At 45.5% G+C, this 14,457-nt stretch overlaps 1 protein-coding gene across 1 annotated transcript in view; it reads right to left on the bottom strand.

The window, feature by feature from the left end:
* Positions 1–14,457, bottom strand: part of KIAA0319 (KIAA0319 ortholog) — a 74,269-nt gene that overhangs the window by 41,846 nt on the left and 17,966 nt on the right. The window contains 8 exon segments of the mRNA XM_047103064.1: positions 2,890–2,926; positions 2,929–3,014; positions 4,472–4,568; positions 5,647–5,727; positions 6,835–6,936; positions 8,402–8,494; positions 11,313–11,362; positions 11,364–11,500. Of these exon segments, the coding sequence (XP_046959020.1) occupies positions 2,890–2,926; positions 2,929–3,014; positions 4,472–4,568; positions 5,647–5,727; positions 6,835–6,936; positions 8,402–8,494; positions 11,313–11,362; positions 11,364–11,500 (683 nt within the window).

Here is a 14,457-nt window from a genome sequence, read left to right on the forward strand (position 1 = left end):
TGTTTTAATAGGCCAGTGTGATCCTCAGACCCTAAGTTGAGAAAGACATTGCAAGAAGAGAAAGGCATAGACCAATACCTTTCATGAAGACAAAAAACCCTTAGCAAAATAGTAGTAAGTTTAATCTAAGGCTAAATGAAAAGGATATAATGACCATATAGCATTTAACCCATGAACACAAGGTTGATTTAACATTCAAAAATATCACACAATACATAAAAATAACTCAAAATAGATCCCAGATCTGAATATAAAACCTAGAACTACAAAAGTTCTAGGAAAAAACCATAGGAAATCTTTGCAGTCTTGGGATAGGCAATGGTTACTTAAAACAGAACACAAAAAGCATGAAAAAAAAGAAAAAAAAATTGATGAATCACACCTAATAGAAATTCAAAACTTTTCCTCTTTGAAAGATTAATAAAAAGTCATATACTGGCAGGAAATATCCACAACACATATATAAAATAATAAACTTGTTTCAGGGCACCTGGGTGGCTCAGTCAGTTAAGCAACCAACTCGATTTTGGCTCAGGTCATGATCTCATGGTTCATGGGATTGAGCCCTGCATTGGGCTCTGCGCTGACAGTGCAAAGCCTGCTTGGGATTCTCTGTCTCCGCCCCTCCTCTGTTCACTCACTCTCTCAAAATAAATGAACATAATAAAATAAAATAAAACAAAACAAAATAATGAACGTACTACTTCAGAATGTATAGACTCTTACAACTAAATAGGAACAAAATTACAATTTTATTTATGTATTTATTTATTTTTTTATTTTTTTATTTATGAGAGAGCACGTGTGCGTGAGTGTGAACAGAGGAGGGGGCAGAGGGAGACTCTCAAGCAGGCTCTACACTAAGCGCAGAGCCCCATGTGGGGCTTGATCCCATGACCCTGGGATCATGACCTGAGCCAAAATCAAGAGTTGGACCCTCAACCAACTGAGCCACTCACACACCCCAATACAATTTTCACAATAAGAAAAGGAGGGGCACCTGACTGGCTCAGTCAATAGAGCATTGAAACTCTTGGTCTTGGGGTCATGAGTTTAGGTCCCACATTGGGGTTAGTTTACTTAAAAAAAATAAAAGGGTATTTAAAAAATAAAATAGGAAAAGGATACTTCCCAAAAGAAGTTATATGAATGGGGGCGCCTCGGTTGAGCGTCCGACTTTGGCTCAAGTCATGATCTCATGGTTCGTGAGCTCAAGCCCTGCGTCAGGCTCTGTGCCGACAGCTCAGAACCTGGAGGCTGCTTCAGATTCTGTCTCCTTCTCTCTCTGCCCCTCCCCTGCTCACACTCTGTCTCACTCTCTCTCTCAAAAACAAATAAATGTAATAAAAAAAAAAAACTTAAAAAGTTATATGAATGGTCAATAAGCACCTGAAAATATGCTTAATATCATTAGCCATCAGGAAAATGCAAATTAAAACCATAATGAGACACTACCACCCATCAAATTAGATGAAATTAAAAAGAGTAAGTATACCAAGTACTGGTGAGGATGTGGAGACTGGAACTCTCATACACAGAAGGTGGGATTGTAAAATACTACACCCACCTCAGGAAAGAATTTGGCCATTTCTTAAAATATTAAACTTAAACTCACCACAGAACCTGACCTTTCCACTCTTGGATAACTTACCCCCCCGAAATAAAAATATCTGTCCACACAAAGACTTATAACAAATATTAATGGCAGCTTTATTTGTAATAGCTCAAAGCTGTAAACAGCCTGGGGTGCCTGGGTGGCGTAGTCAGTTAAGCATCCAACTCGGGCTCAGGTCATGATTTCACGATTCATGGGTTCAAGCTTCACGTCAGGCTCTGTGCTGACAGCTTGGAGACTGGAGCCTGCTTTGGATTCTGTGTCTCCGTGTGCGTGTGTGTGTGTGTGTGTGTGTGTCTCTCTGTGTGCCCCTCCCCAGCTCACGCTTGGTCTCTCCCTCTCCTTCAAAAATAAACATAAAAAAAAAATTAAAAAAATGTTTTTAAGGCTGTAAACAGTACAGATGTTCATACTATCCATACTAGATGGAAGGATAAATACATTGTGGTACATCCATATGTTGGAATAGTACTCAGGAATAAAAAGGAACAAATCACAGGGGCGCCTGGGTGGCTCAGTTGGTTAAGTGTCTGACTCTTGATTTCGACTCAGGTCATGATCTCACAGTTTGTGACTTCAAGCCCCACTTTGGGCTCTGTGCTTACGGCGCTGGAGCCTGCTTTCCCTCTCTCTGCCCCTCCCCTGCACATGCGTGCACGCTCTCTCTCAAAATAAGTACACTTAAAAAAATAAAAAATGAGTTATGAAAAGAAACAGAGAAAACAGATAAATCATACGCTGCCTCACTTTGACTCTGAAGACACAAACTTTCTCTTACAGAACTCGACACAGCAAAAAGATGTGAGGGGCCCCTGGATGGCTCAGTGGGTTAAGCATCCGACTTCAGCTCAGGTCATGATCTCGTGGTTCATGGGTTCAAGTCCCGTGTCGGGCTCTGTGCCGACAACTCAGAGCCTGGAGCCTGCTTCGGATTCTGTGTCTCCCTCTCTCTCTCTGCCCCTCTCCCACTCACACTCTATCTCCCTCCCAAAAATAAATGAACATTACAAAAAAAATTTTTTAAATATGCCAGCAACATACCATTCCTGACAACCAAAACCAAACGTCTCCAACAAGCCAGCACTTATAATACACATCCATCAGTGAGGACTTCAGTCTCAAGTCGCTGCCACCCAAAACCCCCAAGGAAACCAAATCCACCCCGTCTCCCGACTGAAATGAGAAGCAGCACAGTATGTTTTATAGGCATCGATCCAGGAACTAGTCAACACATAAGTACGAGGAAGCACAGTAAAGGTGGGGGAACCACTTGCCTGAAAGTATAGTTTCCGGGAACAAGGTTAGACAGACTAAGACGGGGGACTTGGCGGGGGTCTCCTCTCGGAAGGGGCCGTTAATTCCTTCCCAGCGATAACTCACTATTCTCATGTCGTCTGTACTTTCTAGAAAGATTTAAAAGTAAGTGAAACCTAGAACGAAATGCAAGAACCGTACAGTTTTGTAGTTTACAGTCCTCATGCTTCAATTTGTTTGTGTATGAAATCGCATAATTACACAGATATCAATGGCCGCGTATCATGTGCTACCAGGGGGATTTCTTCTTCTCCCTAGACTATCATCACTGTTGTTCTCCCGAATTTCCACCAGATTTGAGACGGCTGTTTGCGCTCGGTTGTGAATCTTAAAAGAAACACACTGACAGGTGCTTTGCTTTTTAAAACAACAACAACAACAACAACAACAAAACAGGAGTCAAACAGATGCAGCACACTGAAATGCTTTTTCTACTCACCCCACCCTAGAACGTGATACCCTTCTGATGATCTGACATAGGTATCTGAACTGACAGATTCATAAAGAACTAAGAGACACTTACACGTATTTTATGCGACACCTTTTACAACCCTGATCATTGAGGTGTAAATCCAAAGAAAGGTAGTACCTTATACGAAAACTGCCCATTTCTGCTTCGAAAGAGAACAAAACAAAACGGGCCACACAGAATCACAGACGTTTAGACCCGGAAGGGAGTCAGCTGCATTTAATTCAGTTAAAGAAAGAACTAGTTGGTGCGACACATGAATAATCCCAAACAGTTTCCTGCACCTGAGTCGTCCTGAATTAGAGAAATCAAAATGCAGTACATGTCCTCATGTAAATAGTTTCATCTGAAATATGCTTTTTTTTCAGGTTGTGAAGAGGGAAATGTGGATAGTGATATCTGAATAGACACAAATGATCACGTCAGTGGGAATTCTGCATATTTGCAAAATGGAACAGCATTAGCGGTTGACAAGTACTCTCCTTCCAACAACCAAGGATCTATTCTTTACAGGATCTGGTATTAGCTTTGTGATTAACTGCACACATATGCAAATACCGGTCACGCTGAGACTGATCATACTTTGTCATACACTGTCCTATATCTCGATCTATCTATACGAACGTACTGTCAAACGTAGGGGATGTTTTCCATCCACTGTCATTTGCACGAATGCCTGTAGTCACACAGGGGCCCCTTCCACGTGTAAGAGAAGGAACGAACTCTGACTGAATTAACACAACACAACCCACCCTGGACGAAGGCAACCCCTCTTGTGTGCATTAAAGTGATTTTCCTGTTGCTCATCTCATTCGCTACGTCAAAAGGAGATGTGCTAACAATGGCTTTAATTCCAAATCCAATGGCTGGGCCCCGAAGAAGTTTCCACAGACAAGTGAGACACACATGAGACAAAGGCCGTGACGAGGCACCTGAAGGGCTGGGAGCTACATGCCCCGTGAGGAAGACGCTCACGCATCCACACTGGCGTGCGAGGTCTCCCGGCCTCCACAAGGAGCACCGATAAACCTCGCGGCCCACGGGGCGGAGAGACCCTGACTTGTCCCAGATACCCATGGCTGCCGTCGATGAAGGCTGACGTCAAAGGCAGGGTGAGCGCTTGCATCTGGGGAGAAATCACTGCCGTGGGGGGCAGGTTGACTCTTCTGGCTGTATGACACAGAAAGGGACACTGGCTGAGCCTGCTATGTGTGTGTATATCATAACCCCAGTATAGCATCTGCTTTTTAAAAGTTGGTTATAGGGGCACCAGGGTGGCTCTGTCGGTTAAGCGTCCGACTTCAGCTCAGGTCATGATCTCAGGGTTCGTGAGTTCGAGCCCCGTGTCGGGCTGTGTGCTGGCAGCTTGGAGCCTGGAGCCTGCTTCCGATTCTGTCTCTCTCTCTCTCTCTCTCTCTCTCTCTCTCTCTCTCTGCTCCTCCCCCACTCACACTCTGTCTCTCTCTCAAAAGTCAATAAACATTAAAAAAAAAAAAGTTTTTTTTAAAAGTTGGTTATAAAATGTCCTGTCAAGAAGGTGTCTATCCCACAGGCCTCAGCTGTGGAGAGTACTTCCTCAAGTTTTGCAATCTTCCGGTCAATTTAGGAGCTTGTCTGCAGGTTTACATTTTTGCAGGCTGAGTCCCGGCTCAGGGGACATGGTGAGAACCAGGTAATAATAACCTGGGTAATAACAACCCCAGGCTTCATCGCGGAACGTGGACAGTAGGTGCCGAAAGGGAGCAACGGAGTACGGTTCCAGCTCCTCCGACAGAGGGGAGTTTTGAGCCCCTGGGGGAACGGCTGGGAGGCAGAGACGGCACACAGGTGGCCCACCCGGACGAGGGTACACCTGTCTCTAATTCACACAGATGCACTGACCCGGGGGCTGGTGGCAGCCCGAAAGCCCACTGCGTGCCTCCCCTGGCCCCTCAGGGGCTCAGCCGACTCTATCTGAAAAAGCCTTCCGCGGCAGGTAAGGCGGAGTCACAAGGAAGGGGGTGGAGGGGTGACAGGAGCAAATGCCGGACAGAGAAACCTAAGGGTGGCCTTAAATAGCAGAGTTGAGCAAGTACTGAGAATCACACAGAATGGAGAAAGGAAACCAAAAAACACACCACATCGTTGTCGCTTATTTTCTCTATAGTAGAGCCAAATGTAAAAATAAAAAATCCATTACCGTTTTATTCGGGCACCAAAAACAGAGATACACCTGTACGACACGAGGCCATTCTCCTACAGGGCCTACCTGGCCGAACAGTGACACTGACGTATCCTTCTCCAAAGGCATTTTCACCGGAAACTGCTACTTTGAACGCGTCAAGTCCTGCTGACAACTGCAACAGAAATAAAAGCTACACGGGTAAACGCTCAAAAGACATAATGGGACCGTTGCCTCAAAAGTCCTAAGATACTGGAGCGCATGGGTGGCTCAGTCGGTTAAATGTCCGGCTCTTGACTTCGGCTCAAGTCATGATCTCATGGTTCGTGAGTTCAAGCCTCACGGTGTGCCCCATGCTGACAGCTCAGACACTGCATGAGATTCTCTCTCCTTCTCTCTCTGCCCCTCCCCCCACTCATGTCTTCTCTCTCTCTCTCTCTCTCCGTCAAAATAAATATACTTAAAAAAAAAAATCCCAAACTATCCGAGAAGCCATTCCTCCTGAAGTGAGCACAGCACAGGGGCTCAGGACACAGCCTCATCGGAGCCCTGCAGACATGGCCACAGGTGTGAAGCCTGTGCCCCGTCACACTGAAGAGGCCATCTGCCCCCCAGAAAGGCCTGCAGCTGAGCTACAGGTGTTCCCGGGCTGTAAGTGAGGGGTGTAAGTGAGGGGGGCTGGCCGAGGGGGGCAGTTCTTAAACTCGTGTGCAAGGGAATCACGCCTTTTTACTCGCTCTGGGGAGTCGGCCATCAGCAGCCTGGGGGCCACACTCGGAGGAACCATGCCCAGTGACTCGAGGCCGACGTGAGCTTGCATAGCACCCACGGCCGTGTGGTCTCACGAACAAGGACGAGATAATCACAGGTGGGAAGCCAGATCCTCTAGCAGCTGAGGCAGTTCATTCATCCTTCCGGGCCAGGAACGGGGCGCGTTTCCTCTCGTGAGGTGCTGACATCTTGGAGCAGTACGTGATGGCCAAAGCATCCGTGTGCGGGAATCAAACCGCTGGCAGTTCTAGAAACGTGGCTGCTCGCGGAGCAGAGATGACCAGAATGCCTCTACCTCTACCAAGAGAGGGAGACTTAGAACACAGGCTTTTTAACCTCAACAGAGATTCTGACATTTCACCAACTGCCCATCTACATGGTTGTGACTTGACTCATTTGTATCCTCCTTCTGATCTCAATCGTAAAACACACTTCAGGGTTCAGCAGCTCAAGTGTGAACTGAATTCTGTGGCGTGCTGTCATATCCGGCCAGTCTCCAGTTACTTATTTGAGAGAGACTAAGCATTTGCATGTGTCTTTCGTTTATTTCATCTCGGTAGTCTACCGGGTGACTTAGCAAGCTCCATTCATAGCTGTACGTGGTCTCTGAGAGCAAAAAAGGAATACGAGTGAGTAGTCATAAATTCTGAAAAGTTACTATATACAATCTGGGCAGAGGAAAGGAGAGGACGGCCCTAATTCCAGCAGAAGAGATGCCAAACATATCCTGAAATCAGGTTTCAACTAAGAAATAGCAAGTAAGAAATAGCAAGTTTCTCTATCTTTCTAATGGAAAATTTCTGTTTTAGTAGGGAAACACACAGCTTACGGAAAATTCATGAAATGTAGATAGTCGAAAAAAAGAAAAAGGAAAAAAAAATCTCCCTGATCCCACAGTTAGCATTTGATGACTTTCCTTTCAGGGTGACTGCAGATATATAGAAAGATAAATAGATACATAGAGAGATAGATTTCAACACAGTATTATAAACCACTGTACTTTTTCTCCTTTTAATAAAAGGCAAGGAGATTTCCATTTGTTTCATCCGTCACGGGGGTGTACTGAAGGACGTAGAAACAGATTAAACTCTTCTGTATAAAGATGAAGTTGTCTCCCACAGTGAGATGCTAGTTCAAGTACGAAGTATCTCAGTAACAGGATTAAAGGAAATGCCAAATATTATCATCTCTGTTTAAATTTTGACCCATATGTGACGGGGGCAGGGGACAGATGAAGGGACTAACCTGAATGAGAACATCCAACACCCTACGAACGAATATACCTTAAGAAAGAATGCCTTTGACAGGTCAGAGGGATGGCTCCCATGTTTGCTGAATAGTAGGGCATAGGACAAGCAGAAGAAAGGGCATTTTGAGAAACATTTTTGGAAGAGCTGGTGTGAGGCATCCTGAGTACCTCAGAGCCCCATTGCCCACACCGTAGTAGCTGAAAACAGCTTTGTGCCCCCTCCTGCCCGCTCTCCGCAGGGGGTTACCACAGGTCGGACTCTGGGATGTGGAAACCTCTCCTGCTCTAACACGTCTCTTGCTTTGCCTCTTCAGTAATGCATGGCTTTCCGTCTGGACCAATTAAGGGGCGTGTCCTATATGAGTTTCCCATACTCTTTCTCCATTTTAAACTACTTCAGTATGGTGTTTTTTATTTTTTTAACATTTATTCATTTTTGAGAGAGAAAGAGAGAGAGAGAGAGACAGAGCATAAGCGGCAGGGGGGCAGAGAGAGTGGGAGACACAGAATCAGAAGCAGGCTCTAGGCTCTGAGCTGTCAGCACAGGGCCCGACGCGGGGACTGAACTCATGGACCACAAGATCATGAACCGAGCTGAAGTCAGACGCTTGACCGACTGAGCTACCCAGGCGCCCCTAAACTACTTCAGTTAAGATTCAGTGCTTATGACCACCAAAGCCTCGCCATGACTCCCAAACCTTCAGTTGTGACCTCACACAGTGTTGTGAAAATGAATCCCTGCTGTAAAGTACCTGTAAAGACCAGTTAAGAGCAACCCAGCTAAGGGGCCCCTGGGGTCACACAGGAAAGTCAAACTCTCACCTGCAGGAGGCGCCGGCATAACAAAAGCCTTCAGTTCAGCTTCGTTTTCGGGTAAAGTTATTAGATTATCTCCAGTGGACACCAGTTGTTTCACTAAAAGTTGGTTAGAAATAGTACATTCCTTTATATATGATAGTGATGTTATATTACTTCCCTGCAACAGATTATTTCTTAGTAGCCACAAGATAAAATAACATATATTTTTCTAATAGTTCCTCCTGTGATTTATCGAAGACACTTTTTTCCTCTGGCTAGGAACTGAGCCATGACTCACATTCTGTTGCAGAACAGACTTCATACATTTTAAGCCATCTATGTGAGTTGACAAGGTGAAGAAAATAATGATTTGGATTGAGTGAGCAGTGTTGGATAACAAGGTCGTACGGAACAGGTCGGGTACTGTGGGTGGAATCTATTTTCCTTCCCACCATCAAGCTCCTCTTACCTCCCTGGTATTTGCTGTTTTTATTAAAAAATGGAGTGTAATCATGAGTGTTTCTGTATCATTAGTCACACACTGCTCAGTTCTTCTGATAGCAGCCTCATGAATTGTCGCTAATGGCCTTGCTCTTGGAACCTTTCTAAGAGTAAACCCGGTCAACCTCCATATGAAAGAGCTATTTTAACTCAGGCAGCAGGAACATTCACTCTCATCAAAAGCACTTACCCACTAGATCAGCACTCAGAACACTGTTCATTTACCGTCTCCATAACCAGCAAAACACTGATGTATTCAATTGGTGAGACGCCACTGGACGTTAGTCTCACCTGTAAAATACAACTGAGAGATGTCAGGATGTCACAGGGAAAAAAGCGAAGATTTTTTTTTTTTTTTAAAGCTGAGTGCTCTTTAGAGATCTTAGGTACGTGGAGGCGTCGGATGGGTGGCTCACTAAATCTGCTCCTCTTCTGTCTGTCAGTACCCAGTCCTTCCAGTACCTTCCTACACCAGCTGCAGGTGCCTCCCGAGCTTCTCTGCGGATCTCCTCTTACCCATCATTTCTACTGATTCTTTGCCCTGAAAGTCAAGCAACTGTGGACCCAGAGGGGACACTGGTCTAAACCTATCATGTTACAGAAGCGGGAACTGAGCCCTAGAAAGGCAAAGTAATTACACTGCTCAAGGTTGTACGAATAATTAGTAAAAATAGAGCCACCAAAACTTAATTATTTTAAATGTATTTATTTCAACAAACACACAAAGCAGATCACACTGTACCAGGCACGGTCCCAAGGGCTTTAAAATGATCAATTCGTCTAACCTTCCAGCAGTTCCATGCAATAGTGCTATTAGAACCCACAGATCCGGGGCGCCTGGGTGGCTCAGTCAGTTAAGCACCCGACTTCAGCTCAGGTCATGATCTCACATTTCGTGAGTTTGAGCCTGCGTAGGGCTCTGTGCTGACAGCTCAGAGCCTGAAGCCTGCTTCAGATTCTGTGTCTCCCTCTCTCTCTGCCCCTCCCCCCCGGCTTGTGCTCTGTCTCTCTCTCTTTCAAAAATAAATAAACATTAAAAAAAAAAAAAGAAAAGAAAAAAAGAACCCACGGATCCTAATTCCCAGCTGGTGTCCTTTCCAATATACCACACAGCTTCTCTTCTGCCATTACTTTTCTGTCTACTGATGCTGAGGATCAAAGTAAGTGAACAGGCAGAGAGGGTCACCCCAGGGTACAGTGCCCACTGAATGGCCTAGGAAACAAGGTCTCTAACACCTTCCTTATTAGGGAATCTCATGGGAGCTTTTCAGCACTCGCCCTGATCCCTGCGGCCTCTGGCTCTTTCATGACCTCTTCCTACTTGGTAGTCTCTCTTTCCTTCCTGATGTCCATGCCCTTCTCTTGACGTCCTGCTTCTCTGTAGGCTCCTTCTGTTCTTCCAACTCCTAAAGAAGGGAGGTCTCCCAAGTTCCTCGCAGGCCTCTCCCTAGCTCACCCACCAGCCGCCCTGGAAGGTCAGATCTGGGCCCTAAGCCTGCAGTAGTCACCTCTATGCCAATGGCTGCTGGTGCCTCGTCTTCAGCCGCCCATCGGTCTCAGGGTCCTGCTTCTTTCATCCTGCCGGTCAACCACTCATCAAATCCCACTGACTCCAGCTGATAGCGCTCGAATCTGGTTTCTTCTCTTCAGCCCTGCAATCACTCCCTCCGGTCCTCAGGGATCTTCTTGCCTCCAGTCAACTACTTTCTTGAAACAAACCCGATCATTTCATTTTCCTGCCTAAAGTCATTCAGAGATTCTCCCTACTTACCCAATGAAGCATAAATTCCTCGGCACAGATTACAGATCTTTCAAAATCTTGCCCTGCTCACCACTGTAGACTCACGCCTTGGTTCCCTCTCATTCACATAAATCAGTTCCCGCCAGAACGGTCTCCTTACAGCTCTCCCAAAGTGTCGCCTGAGCCCCCCTGAACTTCTGCTCTCTTCCACAGGCAACGAATGAGGTGATGGGCAGGAAATGCCAAGCATGGTTCCCAGCGCTCGGTTAAGTGCTCACTGAACAGTCATCGCTATTATTACACATGTCGCCACCTTGACCCGAACAACGCAGCGACCCCATTTTAGCCGGCTGGCTGTACCCTGGCGCTACCACCTCTGGAGAGGCTTCCCGGCCCTTCTGAGAGGGCAGGCCGGGTGCCTCCCCTGCTCCCTCAGCTGCCTGTCACAGCACTTACCAGGTGATAGGAAAACCGTCCACCTCCCTGTCTGTCAGTCTCACTTCCTGCACTGTAGATCACAGAGGCAAAAGACAGCGTGTGTTCGTCTTTTCACACCTGGTGTGTAAGCACCGTTTCTAGGACACACTCAACGATGCGCCTGGGGGGGAACGAGTAAACTTGAAAGCTGTCACGACACTCCTACAGCACGTTTTTGTACTTTTCTTCCGGCTGTACTAGGAGCAGTACTGTTACCTGTCCTGGGAGCAGCGGTGGGAGACACAGGGGGCTCAGATGGGGTGGACGCCGGGGACGACGCTAGTGGGAAGGCTCGGGCTGCTATGCTCTGCGCTCCATGGGGGGGCCAGAACCGGCCTCTTCTCTGTGGAGGCTGGGCTCAACTCCGGTCTGGCTGGAGGAGGATCACGGGAAGGCATTAGAACCTAGGAGATCAATTACAAAGACAAATTGCTATGAAAGAAAAAACAAAAATGGCTGCCCTCGTCAAGCAATACAACATCACTGACCTTTCTCATAAATTGGATTCAGTGGCATTGGAAAAACCATGTCTGATATCACACAACAGAATTCTACACCATCTCTTTCAAATATGCTCTGATATCTATTAAAAATGAAATAAAAAAGAAAACTGTGGGTTGGACAATTATTGTAAGTGAACATGCACATCCAAAATCACTCAAGATGAAAAGAGAAAAAACTACAAAAAAACCCTCCACAGCCCCCGAACTATTCAACAAGGCAGTAAATGAAGACAATCAGAACATTCAAAGACCAGGCTTCTAGAGTAAATGATCTCTAGTCATACCATCTATGTGCATAAACTGTAACTTAAAGTTACAGTTAAAGTTAGCCAACCTAAAGTTTTTAAATTAAACATTATGTGCCACAGGGGAAAGTCTCATAAAATGATATCAAAATTATCTTCTGAGCTTAAACTGCCAGTGACTATAGGGTCCAGGTAAGTAAAAGTCAGGCTAAGAACACAGGAGACCCAAGGGGGTAGGTGCAGGGAGAAATCCACAGAAAGAAAAGCTGTAAGACCAATATAAACCAGGGAGGGGGCCTCAGGTATTTACTGAAATCACAAACTGGTGTCTATTCTGCAGTTGAGGAAAGTAAGGACAGAGACATTTTGTGACCGGGCACCAGATAACTGACTTCACTGCTGATATTAACTAACTACTAGATACTTTAGTTCAATCAGTTCAGATATTATGAGGCAACTGGTAAACCCCTTCAACAACAAATTTCAGGAACCAAGGCTGAAAGAAGATGAAGCGTAAAATTTTAAACATATTGATCAGACCAAGACAAAATCAACTGACCAACATTTAAAAACTAGGTAGTGGGTTACAGGGAAGGAAAAAGTTCTCCCTCCTACTCTCCAACCTTTCTGCCTGATACCTCCACTCCCCATAACAAAAAGGCTGATTAACGGAGGAAAAACAAATTGAAGTCTGTGTGCCAGACGTACGCCCAGGTGCCCAAGAAAGAAAGGAGGTGCAAAGAAGGGAACAAAACAGGAGGTTTAATACATTTTAGGCAAAGAAACAATAGATTTGTGAACTGAAAGGACAAAGGGATTTGAACTTGGGGTAGTTAATGGTGAAGAAGTAATAACAAGGTATGTTTGTACAGGCTTCTCCAGCACAGTCTTCTCTCTCTAAATCCCCGTCTTTGGGGCTAAGGGTGCCCTCTCCCCTCCTGGCACGGGGAGGCTACCTTGCCCATGGCAGACTTCCGGCCTGCTTTCAGGGGACCACAGTGGGGGCGGTGTTCTTCTTGCACGGCACTTTCCCAGGGACCATCAATTCAAAATAATCAATATGCCAAAGTGCCATGTTGGATACTCTGAATCCCTACAGGGTCTAATTCTGAGATGCTCAGCTTGAAGTTTCAGGCATTGAGGTGTGGAAGGGAGTGCTGATAGAGGAGGCTGGTCCTCACATCTGTGCTGACAGTAGTACGAAGTTCAGAATCCCTGCGACCAGAGCGCCAGCACATGGCAGTGGGGCCTCCTACAAAGTCACTACCAAGTTGAAATAAAGAATGGAGTCTACAGACAGTGGTTGGAAACATTAAGGCACCTGTCAAAGGCTTCCCAGTAACCAGGGGCTGGCTGAGGGGGATTACAACTCCTCCCCTCCCTCCTGTCTACACAATCAGCTTTCCCTCCATGCTGCCTCTCTGGGCTGTTGGAGCAAGCCGGTTTTTTGCTTTCACTCCCTGGCTCCCTCTCCATGACCTTCACAGAGAACTCCTGGCTAAGTTACTGGTACTCAGGTTCTCTCTGACACACCCCACCCAAAGAAAATGGATCCTCCAGGGAAACAACGGACACCCCCACGCCCCCATCACAGCCTAGCCTGGACAACGGGACCCTTGAATGGCTCTTGTTTCTTTTTTTCTACCCTTAACTACTTTGAAACAACTTCTTTTAGGTGCATCTGTCTGGTCTTGCCCACTTGAAAACAAAACTGCAGAAAATGTCATTTATCCTCTACGAATTTAATCTTGACTTGTTTCGAATTTCTTGAATTTGTCCTATTCGGTCGCACTACTTGGTGAATAATGCTTCTATATACATTTGTGCACAAGTCTTTGCATGTACAAGTGTTTTGCTTCTCTTGGGTAATTACTTAGCAGTTCAAAGGGGGTTTGGGTCCTAAGGTTTGTAAGGCTCTGTTTATCTTTCTGAGGAACTGCTGGAATGTTTTAGAGTGCCTGTGCCATTTTACGTTCCTACCAGCAATGCCTGAGGGTTCTCATCTCTGTGTGTCCTCACTGACACTTGTTCCCTTTTTGTCTTATTCTAGCCACACTGGGTAAGTGGTATCCCAGTGTGGCTTTCATTTGCATTTCCCTAAAGATCAATGGTCCTAAATTATTTAAACGAGGAGACCTTTTGACTGAAGATAGAGATGTTGGAGGTGGGGGGCCAGTTATGACAGGTTACCTTGAAAAACACCGAAAACAAAGGTAAGGTTGTTACACAGATTTCAGTCCCCTCCTTCTCCAAGGGTAAGAGTTTCTACTGACTTGGAATCATTCTCTTCCTGGTTCAGAGGAAGAGACACTTAACAAATGGAGATTTCCCTTATAAATGTAAATTTCCCTTACAAAAGGGACTACAGATAAATTCTACTGTTTTTAGAGCTTCTCTCCTTAGTGCTTTCTCTCAAAAATAATCAGTTCAAATAATCCTTATACCAAAGAGACATATTTGGGGTCACATAGTCTGATACCCTTCAATCTATTTTGAGTTAATTTATGTAGCTTAAGGTAGGGGTCTAAATTTCGTTTTCATATGGGAGTATCCTGTTGTCCCAGTACCATTTGTTGACAAGACTATTCTTTTCCCCATGGAAAAAGAATTCTT

Source organism: Lynx rufus, unplaced genomic scaffold, assembly GCF_022079265.1.
Source record: "Lynx rufus isolate CCGP_SWC_20201006 ecotype Redwood Valley unplaced genomic scaffold, mLynRuf1.p SCAF_6, whole genome shotgun sequence".
Taxonomy (NCBI): domain Eukaryota; kingdom Metazoa; phylum Chordata; class Mammalia; order Carnivora; family Felidae; genus Lynx; species Lynx rufus.